This window comes from Schistocerca serialis, chromosome 5 (genome assembly GCF_023864345.2).
Source record: "Schistocerca serialis cubense isolate TAMUIC-IGC-003099 chromosome 5, iqSchSeri2.2, whole genome shotgun sequence".
Lineage (NCBI taxonomy): Eukaryota > Metazoa > Arthropoda > Insecta > Orthoptera > Acrididae > Schistocerca > Schistocerca serialis.
In genome coordinates, this window is record NC_064642.1 from 262,974,078 (window position 1) to 262,989,164 (window position 15,087).

The 15,087-nt window shown below is 43.6% G+C and overlaps 1 protein-coding gene across 3 annotated transcripts in view; it reads left to right on the forward strand.

Annotated features, from left to right (window-relative positions):
• The window catches only part of LOC126481631 (uncharacterized), a 259,917-nt gene that overhangs the window by 63,206 nt on the left and 181,624 nt on the right, over positions 1-15,087 (forward strand). For all 3 annotated transcript variants that reach the window (XM_050105528.1, XM_050105529.1, XM_050105530.1), the window contains exon 4: positions 12,821-12,954. In XM_050105528.1, the coding sequence (XP_049961485.1) occupies positions 12,821-12,954 (134 nt within the window). The remainder of the gene's footprint in view (positions 1-12,820; positions 12,955-15,087) is intronic.

Genomic DNA, 15,087 nt, shown 5'->3' on the forward strand with positions numbered 1-15,087 from the left:
TCCAAGGCTCCTTCAGCCAGCTGCAGACTTTGTAATGCAACTGTAACGGCAACCCCCCAGCCAAGAGCCAAATGCCGTATTCAGGGCGTGAGCCATAACCAGCCAACACAGCATTTCCATACTGTCAGCTTCCTTAATAGCAACCCCAGTTCTCCAGGAAATGACCAACTTTCAGGAAGTTTCAATAACAGTGAAGCGCGCAGTAGTACTTGTCTTCCACATTAACAAGTCTCTTTTCGACCATATACACTGAAGCACCAAAGAAACTGGTATAGGCATGTGTATTCAAATACAGAGATATGTAAACAGGCCAAATATGGCACTGTGGTTGGCAACGCCTCTATAAGACAACAAATGTCTGGAGCAGTTGTTAGATCAGCTACTGCTGCTGCAATGGCAGGTTATCAAGGTTTAAGTGAGTTTGAATGTGATGTTATAGTTGGTGCACAAGTGATAGGACACAGCATCTCCGAGGTAGCGATGAAGTGGTGATTTTCCTGTACAACCATTTCACGAGTGTACCGTGAATATCAGGAATCTGATAAAGCACCAGATCTCCGACATCGCTGTGGCCAGAAAAAGATACTGCAAGAATGGGACCAACAACAACTGGAGAGAATCAGAATCATTCAGTATGACAGAAGTGCAGCCTTTCCGCAAATTCCTGCAGATTTCAATGCTGGACCATCAACAAGTGTCAGCATGTGAACCATTCAATGAACTACCATCAATATGGGCTTTCAGAGGTGAAGGCCCACTTGTATATCTTTGACGACTGCACAACACAAAGCTTTACACCTCACCTGGGCCCGTCAACTCTGACATCAAACTCTTGATGACTGGAAATATGTTGCCTGATCGGACGAGTCTCTCTTCAAATTGTATCGAGTGAATGGACATGTATGGGTATGGAGACAAGCTCACGAATCCATGGACCCTGAATGTCAGCATGGGACTGTTCAAGCTGTTGGAGGCTCTGTTGCGGTGTGTGGCAGGTGCAGTTGGAGTGATATGGGACCTCTGATATGTATAGATACGACTCTGACAGGTGACACACATGTAAGCAGCCTGTCTGATCACCAGCAACCATTCATGTACATTGTGAATTCTGATGGACTTGGGCAATTCAAGCAGGACAATGCAACAGGCTTGTGGCTCCAGGAACACTCTTTTGAGTTCAAACACTCCATTGTCCACCAACCTCCCCAGAAACTAATATTATTGAGCATATCTGGGATGCCTTACAACATACTGTTCAGAACCAGCCTCTCATACTCTTATGAATTTACAGACAGCCCTGCAGGATTGATGGCGCCAATACCGTCCAATAGGACTTCAGAAATTAGTTGAATCCATACCAAGTCATGTTGTGGCAGTTCTGCATGCTAGTGGGTGCCCTACACGATATTACGCAGGTGTACTAGTTTCTTTGGGTCTTCAGTGCTTATACCCAGGCCAGCCGAGTAGGTCATTGGCACTGTTGGGCTACGCATTGACACCTGTCGCATGTCAGCCTCTGCCATGGGATTGCTGACACTCTTCGAACCCAGCTATCATCACAGCATCCTTGCGAACCTCCATTGTCCACCAAACTCCCCAGACACTAACATTATTGAGCATATCTGGGATGCCTTGCAACGTACTGTTCAGAACCACCTTCTCATACTTATACAAATTTACATACAGCCCTGCAGGATTGACAGCGTCAGTACCCTCCAACAGTACTTCATAAATTAGTTGAATCCATACCAAGTTGTGTTGTGGCACTTCTGCATGCTAACAGGTGCCCTACATCATATTAGGCAGGTGTACTAGTTTCTTTGGGTCTTCAGTGTATATACTCAGGCCAGCTGAATAGGTCATTGGCACTGTTGGGCTATGCATTGACGCCTGTTGCATGTCAGCCTCTGCCATGGGATTGCTGACACTCTTCGAACCCAGCTATCATCACGGCATCCAGATTGCGAACCAATGACTGCTGCCAGCCGCCCTGCTTACCTTCACTCTGTCCCATCTCCACAAGACTACCTGCCAGGGGTTTCTACCACCACCTCAAGGTAAAGGTATGAACTGAGATCCTCCCATCTCTGCAACACTGAGGCCCAGCACCACCAGATGCAGTGCCCCAGCCACCGGTCCATGGTACACTGGTCATTGGCCTGCCTGGCTGTAGCCACCTTAGACAGGATACTGTCTTGCCATCTTGACACTGCAACTAATGACTGTTTGAGTGTGCTGAGTCAGGGCCGCTTGCTGCTGGACTGCCTCTTCGAGAAGCATTTATAGTAGTGCAACCACACTAATGCCTGTGTCCACGTTTCAACGACAGTCACCTCTCATCTGCTTATTGTAGGCACTCTGCACTATGTTTGTTTATGGTTAACAATAAAGTACATCGACAACATATGAATGCCTCCTTTGTCTACACCTCCAGCAGAGAATCACTCATCTGTCCATTCTCCCCAACATAATTACACAATATTATCTTGACCTGAAGAGTCAACTAACTTCCTAGCAAGAACTAGTCACACTCTGAAGTGAGTGTTCTTAATTTGTGCTACATCCCCCCCCCCAAGACACCCTGTTTCTCTAAGTGAAATATACCTCCTGATATATATTTGAAAAAAGTAGGAGGATTAGGTAGAATAACTGCTATGGATTTAGGTGTGAGTCCTGGGTAGAGTCCAGAGGTTTCTAGAAGCTCTTGCAAGTCTGTATAAATTGTTATGGCAAACCAAGAGAACAAATTTAATAAGTGGAAGCATCAGAGCGCCATCATACACATTTCCCCATCATCCTCGTCTATCCATTAGCGTAGGTGTGGATGCACAGTCTAGTGGCAGAATAATGAAGAAGTTGTAAGTAAACTTTGAGTGAACAAGAAACCTATGATTCACCAGTGGATAAAATGAGACCATCCAAGAGAGATTCATGGTTCTCTACTGCTGGTGTCTTCTACAGCTGTTTACAGTTTCATATCCCACTGTGGTCCCGGTGGTTAGAATAGGCCCGAGGTATTCATGCCTGTCATAAGAGATGACTAAAAGGAGTCTCATACCTTTCGCCCTTTACGTGATGATCCCCTGTAGGGTTTGACCTCCATTTTTCAAAATTTTCCCGAAGAGTGAGCCAATTGGAGAAGGGTGCCTTACATGATGCATCGTGTCCATCGTGCATTCAGATCTTTAGCCCACTTTCTCGTCAAAGCATTGCAGTACTGCTCATCCTGCATCTCTTGGATGAGGACACCTTCCTGGTTGCATTTTCCTCCACCCACTATGCAGTGTCGCTTTCTCCGCCGTCGATGACCATGAAATTCTTTGGACCTCATATCCAGCACAGTAGCCAATTCTTTGTGGTGGGGCCACCATGTACCCTGTTGGTTGTAGCCCCCTGACAACACAGGGATCACTCTGCTGATGCCTGCACCATTAACTCCTCAGTTTTTTGCAAGGGCAAGGTCAGTGTCAGTCTTGATAAAAATGGCATCCTCTGCTCAGTCACAGGCATCACTTGCTTGTGACAAGCTGTTGGATGTTTCCATTGCCATCATGCCCCTTAAGAGCTTAAATATGATCCGGAATATTATATTCTACAGGGACCTTCTTTTTCAGTGTGACGACAAGCTGCCTGTCAACTTAGATCAACGAGAAGTTCATTTCGTCCGGCATGTCTATTGGGGGTCTGAGTGATAATCAGGTTGCCACCGGTGCCTTCATCTTCGAGGGTGACACATTACCCGAGAAGGTCAAGGTGATGGTCTGCTGTTGTGATGTTAAGCCATATATCCCTCCCCCAATGTGGTGCTTTAAGTGCTGGAAGTTCACAGCCATATGTCTTCCTGCTGTACTTCCAGAATCACGTTTTGAGATTGTGGACGTCCATCCCATCCCAATACTCCATGTGCCCCTCCTCCCATCTGTGTCAACTGCGGAGAGCATCATTCCCCTTGCTCACCAGATTGTGGGATTTTACAGTGAGAAAGGAAATAAGGGAATACAAGACCCTGGACCAACTGACCCACACTGAGGCTAAGAATAAATTTGAACACCTACATCGTGTGGCTGTGACCACCTCTTACGCTGCTGCTACGAGAAGAGTTGTAGCCCCATCAGTTCTGTGAGTTCCAGTCGGCTCTCGGAGCCGGAAGACTACACATGCCCCCTTGATGGTGGGGGGATGGGCACTTCCCTCCCTGTTGCTTCCACACCACCTACCTGGGGAGCACTGCCTCCCCAACCATTGGGGACACCAGTCCCCACTTCTCAGCCAGAGAAGTGTAAGTCTTCTTCGGCTCCTCTCGCTAGGAAGGGGTTGCTTGGGTAACTCCCTTCCCAGGTTTCTGCTAGTGGGAAAGATGACACCCGCCAGTCCCTGAAGTGCTCTAAAGCAGATGGTTGTAGGGCTTCACGGCGTCCCAAAGATGGAATCAGTGATGCCCTCCCAGCCAGAGAAACCCAAGGATCAGCGAGCGAAATCCAGAAAGAAGACCCCCAAAACCAAGGGAACTGTAGTGGCACCCACACCACTGCTGCAAACAAGCTCTGCGTCTGAGGATGAGGTGAAGATTCTGGCGTCCGCTGAGGACCTAGATCTTGCCAGACCCTCAGACACAATGGATATAGCCTTTTCAGGAAATAAGTCGGTGGCAGCAGGTGACCCTGAGGCATAGGCTGCCTCATTGAGTGTTTTATGCCTTCCCAGTCTCACAATCACGTCATCGTCCAGTGGAATTGCGACGGTTTTTTCCATCACCTGGCTGAGCTATGGCAACTGTTAAGCTTTACACCTGCTTTCTGCATAGCCCTCCAGGAAATCTCTCTCCCAGCAATTCGGACCCCTGCCCTTCACGGCTACAGGGTATATTACAAGAACCGCAGTGAATATAATAGAGTGTCATGTGGAATTTGCATTTTTGTCCTGAACTTGATATGTAGTGAACCTGTGCCCTTTCAAACTCCTCTTTGAAGCTCTAGCTGTCAGGATACGGACAACACAGGAAATAACTGCCTAAATGTATATCTCCCTCCAGATGGTGCGGTACCCCTAAAGCAATTGGCTGCACTGATTGATCATCTCCCTAAACCTTTCCAAGTTTTGGGAAATTTTAACGCCCATAACCCTGTGTGGGGTAGTACCATGCTTACTGGCCGTGGCAGATATTTCAAAAATTTACTGTCCCATCTCGACCTATGCCTCTTAAATACTGGGGCCACCACACATTTCCATGTGGCTCATGGTAGTTACTCAGCCATTGACTTATCAATTTGCAGCCCACGACTTCTCCCATCTATCCACTGGAGAGCACATGACTACTTGTGTGGTAGTGACCACTTCCCCATCTTCCTGTCACTCCCCGGGCATCATGCGCATGACTGGGTAGCCTTCACCTCTACTGTCACTGTTGATCTCCCCCACATGGTGCCATTGATGTGATTGAGCAGGTCACTACAACAATCACTTTACAACAATCACTTCTGCAGCAAAAAACACGATCCCTCATTCTCTAGAGTGCCCCCGGCAAAAGACAGTCCCTTCGTAGTCACCGGAAGTCGCTGAGGCAATTTAGGACTGTTGGTGAGCTCTACAGTGACATAAGCTGCAACCATCTGTAGAGCACCTAGTAGCCTTTAAGCAGCTCCGTGCTCTCATTTGCCTGCTTATAAGACGGCAGAAACAGGAGTGTTGGAAGAGGTAAGTGTTGACCCTTCAGTGCCATACGTCACCTTCCCAAGTCTGGATGAAGGTCAGATGTCTTTTTGGGTACCAGACCCCAACAGTGTCCCTGGCGTTAACATAATGGTGTGCTCTCTATCAACGTAAACACAAATGCTGAGCACTATGCTCGAGCCTCTGCAATGGAGAACTATCCCCCCAGCCTTTCACAACCTCAAACAGCAGATGGAAAGGAAAGTCCTCTCATTCACTACATGCCACAGTGACCTCTAAAGTGGCCATTAACAGCCTAGCAGCAGCTGTAGGGCCGTTGCTCTCCCCTTCTCTTTATGCGGATGACTTCTGCATTTCGTATTGTCCTACCAGTATTGGTGTTGCTGAGTGGCACCTACAGGGACCCATTCACAAGGCGCAGCCATTGGCTCTAGCCCACGGCTTCCAGTTTCCAACTGCGAAGTCATGAGTCATGCACTTCCGTCGGCATCATATCGGCATCGTACTGTTCATCCGGAACCAGAACTTTATCTTAATAATGATCCATTCACTCTGGTGGGGACATATTGATTCTTACAACTGGTTTGCGATGCCTGATTGACTTGTCTACCTCACTTTCGTCAGCGTAAGCGGAAGTGCTGGCTGCACCTCAATGCCCTCCACTGCCTGAGCGACACTAACTGGGATGCAGATCGCTCTACGCTGCTGCAGCTCTACAGAGCCCTTGTTCAATCCCGCCTTGACTGTGGGAGTCTAGTTTACAGTTCAACGGTGCCCGCAGCATTGCATTTACGTGACCCAGTGCACCACTGTGACGTTTGCCCAATGACAGGAGCTTTTAGAACGAGTCCAGTGATCAGTGTCCTGGTGGAGGCTGGAGTCTCTCCATTGAGGATCTGACGTGCACAATTGCTCACCAGTTGTGTTGCACACATTCATAGTTCACCTGAGGATCCGAATTACTGTCTCCTCCTCCCACCCACAGCAGTTCATCTCCTGCATTGGTGGCCCAGGTCAGGTCTCACGATTATGGTTCGCATGCGATCCCTTCTCTCCGAACTGGAGTCCTTCCCTTTGCCACCTCTACTTGAGGTCTATTCACATACACCTCCGTGGTGTACACCATGGCTGAAGCTTCATTTGTACCTTTTGTATGGCCCTAAGGACTCTGTTAACCCCGCCACTCTTCGCTGTCACTTTCTCTCAATTCTTGACATTTTCCTGGGCTCTGTAGCTGTTTACCCCCGACAGCTCAATGGCTGATGGTAATGTTGATTTCACCTATGTCCACAGAGACCATTCCTTGCCCGCTGGCTGCAGTGTATTCACTGCCGAGCTTGTGGTCATATCTGAAGCACTTCAGTACATCTGTTCCTGTTCTGGTGAGTCATTTCTTCTTTGTTCTGACTCCCTGAGCAGCTGACAAGCTATCGACCAGTGCTACCCTCACCATCCTATGGTAGCGAACATCCAGGACTCCATCTCTGCCCTGGAATGGTCCAGTCGCTCAATGGTGTTTGTGTGGACCCTGGGACATGTCAAAATCCCAGGCACCAAACTTGCTGACAGTCTGGCCAAACAGGCTACGCGGAAACTGTTCCTGGGGGTGGGAATCTCTGAAACTGACCTGCGTTCTGTCTTATGCTGCAAGGTTTTTCGGCTTTGGGAGACAGAGTGGCATAACAGTAAGCATAACAAACTGTCTGTCATTAAGGAGACTGCGAATGTGTAGAAGTCTTCCCTGCGAGCTTCTCGCAGGGAATCAGTTGTTCTTTGTCGGCTTCGCATTGGCCATACGTGACTCACATATGGTTACCCCCTCTGTCGCGAGGACCCACCTCAGTGTCATTGTGGCTCCCAAATGGCAGTCATCCGCCTCTTGCTGGACTGTCCACTTTTAGCCACTTTGAAGTGGACTTTTAACTTTCCCAGCACCGTACCTTTGATTTTGGGCAACAGCACCTCAACAACAGCTTTAGTTTTATGTTTTATTCATGAGGGTTGGTTTTATCATTTGATCTGAGTTTTAGCACGTGTCCTTTGTCCCTCTGTCTCTGCCACCCTAGGACTTAAAGGGTGGAGGTCTTAATGAGTCGCAGAGTGTCTGGCTTCTCCTTTTTTATTCTCATGGTCAGCGAGCCATGGTAATCTGCTTTCTTGTTTTTAATCTCTTCTACCTGTTTCTTGAGTCTCTCTGTGGTTTTCTTGTCCCGTTTTGTCCATTGTAGTGTTTGTTGTCCTCTTGTTGTCCTTCTGGTTCTTCCTTTCTCCTGTTATTTCCCTTGGGTAATTATTCTACTGCGAACAAGGGACTGATGATCTCGCAGTTTGGTCCCTCCCCTTTAAACCAACCAATAGTTTCATACCTGGGAGACAGGGACTGTAAATATACATATGAAATAGATTTATGGCAGAAAGGGGCTATCATGTTTGGGCATGCTCATAACCACACTGTGACTGGAGTCGCCCAAATTGTTGATGTATGCACATAGGTTATCCTACATATCTACAAGAAATGGTGTACTAATTGCAGCCATGTAACGTGGTGCAAGAATAGTGCCCATAAAAAGATCTTGACCAACATGTCTTGGAGGTAAGTATCAGACCTTGTTAATGGCGGTTTTAAACATGACACGTATTGCTGCTTTCAGTGAATGCAGGTCCATCTCAACCAGTTTCCAAACAAACATTGTGAAGAGAAATGTATGTGATCGACATTTTGGATAGTGTTATCTTTCAAAAGGCCATTGACCACAGCAGTGCATGTAGCTGCACGTCTTCGAGTAGCTGATTGTAGGCATGCAGTGTATTCTGATGAGCTGCAGTTTTGCTTCTTTTCAAATGATGCAAGTCATCTAGTGTATCATCGGCTGAAAGAGGCAAATATTGCTCAGTGTTTAAAGCCATGCATGTGGACTAACATGTAACAATCAACATTCCTGTAATTTGCTAGCTCCTTTTGCTATAATAATCAATGAGAGACTTTAGCTGGACGTATTATTGTTGAAGAAACTTGCGGACTCTCTTCCTTGTTGAACTGAAGCCATTATCAAGGTTAGAGATGGTGTTACACAGTGTTAGAATTACTAATGTTTTGCCTGTTGTTCTTACATTAGAGTCAAAGATGAGTTAGCTGATGGCAAGAGATAGTCGTGTTTGGAAATTTGAGAGTGCCCAAGGTATCACAATGAAATGACAAGAAGTTCCAGATAAACATGACAGGAGTCCTTAGCTTTATTGTTTTTAGGTACTCTGGTTCATTTTTGTCTGAAGGCTATCACCCTCATCTGAAGGATGATCTTAGTGGTAATAGTATGAAGGATGAAGTAACCATACTTCATAGTGTACATGAACACACTACATCTTCTGCCTTCAGGATTTATCTGAATTCAGGGTGTCCATGTAAGACTGAATTATGTATGATATACATGTTCTGATATGATAGCATTGGAAACACAGATATTGCACGGTCCTGACATTACCTCTTTTTAGTTGATTCCAGAATGTGCATTCTACTTTGGATATTTATTGCCCCCTCCTTCCGAATCATCAGTTTGTTGTATCAGAATACCGCATATATATTTTCTTCTCATAAATTTCGCTTTTTTCTTCCCAACCAATAAGTTATCATCCACTGTTGGATTCTGTGCATCTTTAATCACGGCCTTACTAGAGCCGTCATTGTGGCCAATGAGGCATATTCTTACTATTAACCACAGGTTATACTTCATTTGATGTTACTACATTGAGTATCAAGTGTGATGGCTTGTTGATCTTGTTCCTTGCATATTATGCAAATTGATCTTGTATACTTCCTGAAACAACGTGGCTTTGTGTGTCTACATCTACATGATTACTCTGCAATTCACATTTAAGTGCTTGGCAGAGGGTTCATCGAACCACATACTATCTCTCTACCATTCCACTCCCGAGCAGCGCGCGGGAAAAACGAACACCTAAGCCTTTCTGTTCGGCCTCTGATTTCTCTTATTTTATTTTGATGATCATTCCTACCTATGTAGGTTGGGCTCAACAAAATATTTTTGCATTCGGAAGAGAAAGTTGGTGACTGAAATTTCGTAAATAGATCTCGCCGCGACGAAAAACATCTTTGCTTTAGTGACTTCCATCCCAACTCGTGTATCATATCTGCCACACTCTCTCCCCTATTACCTGATAATACAAAATGAGCTGCCCTTTTTTGCACCCTTTCGATGTCCTCCATCAATCCCACCTGGTAAGGATCCCACACCGTGCAGCAATATTCCAACAGAGGACGAACGGGTGTAGTGTAAGCTGTCTCTTTAGTGGACTTGTTGCATCTTCTAAGTGTCCTGCCAATGAAATGCAACCTTTGGCTCACCTTCCCCACATTATTATCTATGTGGTCTTTCCAACTGAAGTTGTTCGTAATTTTAACACCCAGGTACTTAGTTGAATTGACAGCCTTGAGGATTGTACTATTTATTGAGTAATCGAATTCCAGCGGATTTCTTTTGGAACTCATAGGTAGGTAGGTAGGTAAGTAGGTAGGAACATACAGTTTTTTACATGGTATATTCCTTAGTAACCAGGTTAAAGTTGGCCAATAGCAACACATTTTTTTTAAGAAAGTGAGATCTTTAAGCTGAATTTAACAGTCTCAGAACTACTGGTAATTTGATTTAATTTAGCACTGTGCAGAGGGTGCACAGACTTTTCAAATTACTGTCTAGCTGTTTTGAGCACAAGTGGTATAATGCCATGATATCTTGTTGTGAGTTCTACGTATCTTAACTTCAGTAATATTTAAAGCACTGGAATATGGTAAATAAAATTAACAACATTTACTTTAGCAAATATTAACATTGATGGATGATGGGGTTTCACAAACTATAAGCTGCTCTGCATTGATGTATGAAATTCATAAAGAGTCTGCATGTTATTTTACAGTGTCAACAGCAGCAACTATTGCTATATCGCATGCTATCAATGCAAGCATCCTTAAACAGGCTATCTGGTGGTTCCATTCATTTGATTGTCTCTTATATCATTTTATAAAAATCATTGATTAATGATATGTATGTATAATTAAATGGCAATTTTACCTAACTAAACTAACGAGCCAAAACCATACAACCATTGCCCACCATGAGATTGAACGCTGCTTGGTTACTGTGCTCACAAGTGATACGGTAAGGAAAGTCAAGTGCATCAAGGGAATTATTCTAAGATGATATGGGTTACAAATGAGGAGCTCCACTTGCTTATTAAACTTGACAAAGGGCAGATTGTTACGGACTAGTGTCTGGAAACATGCATCTCAGAAATGGTAATGTTGGTTGGTTGGCTGTTCGCATGCTATTGTCATGAACATCTATGCAAAGTGGTTGAAGGACAGTGAAACCATAAGTAGGTGTTGAGGTGTTATATGCCCTTGCCACATCGAACATGTAGGGTGGAGGATAGTGCGCTCTGTTAAGCAGGATAGGGAACAATCTGTGGTTGGTCCGATGACAGAATACAATACTGGTGTAGACACAAGTGTTTCAGAACACATAATTGAACATGGGACTCCACAGCACAAGACCCCTACGTATTCTCATATTGACCCAATGACATCATCAGTTGTGATTGCAGTGGGCATAGAATCATTGACACTGGACTGCAGATTAATGGAAGCACATCACCTGGTCGGATGAATAACATTTTTTTACACCAAATTAATGGTTGTGTCCAGATATGTCGTCATCCAGGCCAATGACGGCTCAGAACATCATGGAAACAGGCTGCTACAGGCAACATAATGCTGTGGTGGAAAATTCACTTGTGCTCTCCATGAGGCTTGTGGTAGCTTTCAAAGGTACCATAACAGCTGTGGGCCATGTGTGTGTTATTACAGACCACCTGCAACCCTTCAAACTTTATGTTTTCACCAACTGCGATGGCATCACAATGATGTGTTGGCCACCAAATTCAACCGTTCAGAACCTTATGGAACACATCTGAAATGCTATCATGTGTCAGCTTTGCACCCATAAAGCATCAGCCCGTAACATATGAGAACTGCACAACCTGTGTTAAGTCATCTGGTGTCACATACCTCCAGAAATCTTCCAAGGACTTGTTAAATCCATGCCATGAATAATAGCTGCTGTATTGCATTCCAGAGGTAGAACAACACGGGTTTGAGCAGGTGGTCATATTGTTCTGGCTTACAAGTGCATACTACGTGTACCTTACAATTTGCTGATTCTATGGACTGAGTTGTACTGGTTGCCTTGCTGACGGTTGGTTACCTATTACTGTGGGAGGAAAACCCACAAGTAACACAGTTTCTTACTATTTTCTGAAATTTTATGACTGCTTACTCTATCAGCTAGGTGTGACGTCACTTGCCCACTTGGAGGAGCATGGCTTTCAAATGTAACCTTACCAGCTGTGCTTTTTGTACCAACATTTCTGAATGCAGCACTTCTGGGACTTTGGGTAACATTGCAGTGACTGCATTCACTTGCTTTTGTGAACATTTCAAGAAAAGTCATCAAGCTAGGTGCACAAACACACTCAACTGAGCTCTACAGCATATACTCTGTTAATTATATCTTACATCAGTGTTAAGCTGGAGCTGGTGAATCACTTCCGTAGAATAAGTCACTGAGTCTGTATCACTCATTACAAAGTTTTTTTTATCTTTATAAGAGCATAAGAGGCTGTACAAATGGTAGCAGATTGTTTATGTACTGTCAGCTGTCAAGAGTTTCACACATTCACTTGCAAATAATTAGAAATTATCATTTGTCTTTTAAGTACTACTTTCGTTAAGAAAATGATTTTTGCTTTTCCTCCTGGATGTTAGATAATGCCTTCTCTCAGCAAATTTTCTATCATTGGTTCATTTGACATGATTTTGTTTTTAACTGATATTTTCTCATGATCTTGTACATTAGAGTTTCTTACTAAAAGTGAAGCAGCAGCCAGTTGAATTTGTACACATCTAATAACTGATGCAGTACACCATTAAAAGCTTGAAATTATAAGTTAGTTGTTGTAATGTGTAATGAGTGAAGCAACATTTAAATGGTCATAGTTATCGCTTCATTTTAATAATTCTTGGTTTTGCATGTTGGTAGGTAATAGATTTTTTTAACTCGTTGTCCTCTGCCTTTAGGATTAATGGACAGAAGAGAAGGTACACAGCCTATAAGACACAACCTTTGGACGTTCGACTGGGGAGCTATTTGTTTCGTCAAACGAATGGTGAAACCTGTTCTTTAGTAGGAGAGCTGTATGATCCATCAAATAGTATGTAATTTTTAAATTTACTCTAGATTGTTTATTTTATGTGTGGTGTGAAGTTTACTCAATTTGCTCACGTACTTTAAAGAATATGTGAAAAGATTATGGATGTTATCTCAGTACACTGGTATGTGGACTGGTTAAGGAAAATGAGGCTGGCTTTGATCCTCCTCTAGTTTCGTTGATAGTTACTTATCTGTATTTAGCAACTGTAAAAATAGTAGGCTGTGTGTATATCATCCAAAGACAATAAGCTGCTATGCATTTGGTTGCCAGTCATGCTGTATGTTGTGCATGTTCCTTTCATTGGAATAAAAAAATATGGAAGCAGGACAAGTGAATAACTGTAGGGTGATAAAATTCTGTTTTATTTGAAGCATATTATGTCAGAAATATACAAAAGCTGCAGCAAGTGTTCATTTAAGATTCACTACATTGTGTGGCAGTATTGACATTCTCAGCTCTTTTAAAGAAGGGTAGGTTTTGTGGTTATCATGAAAGCTAACTTTAACACTGTTGCTGTTACAATCCCCAGTGATAAGCAAGTGACATCGCCCAGAATCAGTAAGTTGTCACTTGTACATGACATCCGTATGGCCCATGTCAAAATTTGATACAATGCTTGTGACACATATATTCCCCCTGTCAGAGGTGAGATTCACAGGTTTATACGCTCTGGGACAACAGGGAAATCCGGGAAAAACCTGGGAATTTTTTAGAATTCCAGGAATTTTTCATGTTTTAATCTTCAGTTAAATTTTTGTAATTTTGACTGGGAAGAACTGATAAACAGCAAAGTGTGTCAAATGCTTAAGGATGAAAACTATGGAATACTTCATGAGAATAAACTGCTGCCGACGAGCATGACGTCACAACGGTTTAACTGTTTACATTAAGTTTGTTTGAGTAAGTGCCTGGACTCACGTGCATGTACAGTTGAGTTGCATATAGCCAGTACCTTCTCCCACATCAGCTAACTGAAGTGTGACTGTTAGCTGTATCAGCAGTAGCAACAAGCAGCCAGATGCTATCCTGAAGAATTTTTCTGGCGCGCTGAAGCTGCCAGATTGGTGCATGTGCATAGCAGTCTGGGTTGTAGTGGTGAGGGGGCTGGTCTCCACGTAAGCCGTATTTACATTTAGTGATTTTGTTGTTTCCTCTTCCTTTACACTACTCACGTCAAATGAAAACAAAACGGATTTCTGTGGTTGAAAACTATCAAGTGAATTAAAATGCATTCACATGATCACAGAAGGCTAACATATGTTATTAGTTTCAGTTTTTTTATTTTATTTTATTTCGTTGTTTTTGGCAATCAATCAACTTGCAGAACAGTGAAGTTTTTTTTTGTCGGTGTGCTCAATAAATGTGGCTTTTAATAATCTTTTTCCCCAGAGGCAGTCAGTTTATTAGAAACAAAGTGTTTCATTCCACACTATTGGCTAGTTTCAACTTTTCACTGAATTTCCGGTGCGTATTTTTATCTTCTGGCATGTATGGCTTTATGCCATAATAAAGAACCAAACATGAGGCAAGAGGTAATGCAGTACTGATAACGCCAAGAAAATTTGCATCCCGAAAACCACACTAAAACGCTTAATATCAGGTTGGGGTACTTCATTGTAAATCTGGAACTGTGAATGTGCACTTTAAGCCGAATTTTAGTATGGTGTACGAAATTTCATTCCTCTCGGAGTATCTTATTTCTTTTATGACCTCATGTAAGATCCCTAATACTATATAGGTATGAACATATGGGCTTCCTGTGCCATCATAGCTGCCCACGCACAATAACACCTGTTTTCTGGCGGTCTCTGGCAACTGCTGAAACGAAACTATTTCTAACAGGTCACAGGAATATTGCGAATGGTGCTTTGAAAAGTGTTAGTTTCAAAATAAATTTTATTTTTCGCAAAATGAATTATGTTATGTGTGCGTGTGTGCAATGAATTCCTTAAATCACAGAGTGTTTGACACTGATTTAAAACTCAACACATCGAAGACTAGCCACTTAAAAGAATTTCGAGCCGAGAAGACCAGACATTGTCATTATTTTAAATTTTACTGACACATTTGTGTGATGTACCTGAAAGAATAACACTCGCAAAGAAGACCAGTACTGTTTGTGAAAGCTTAACC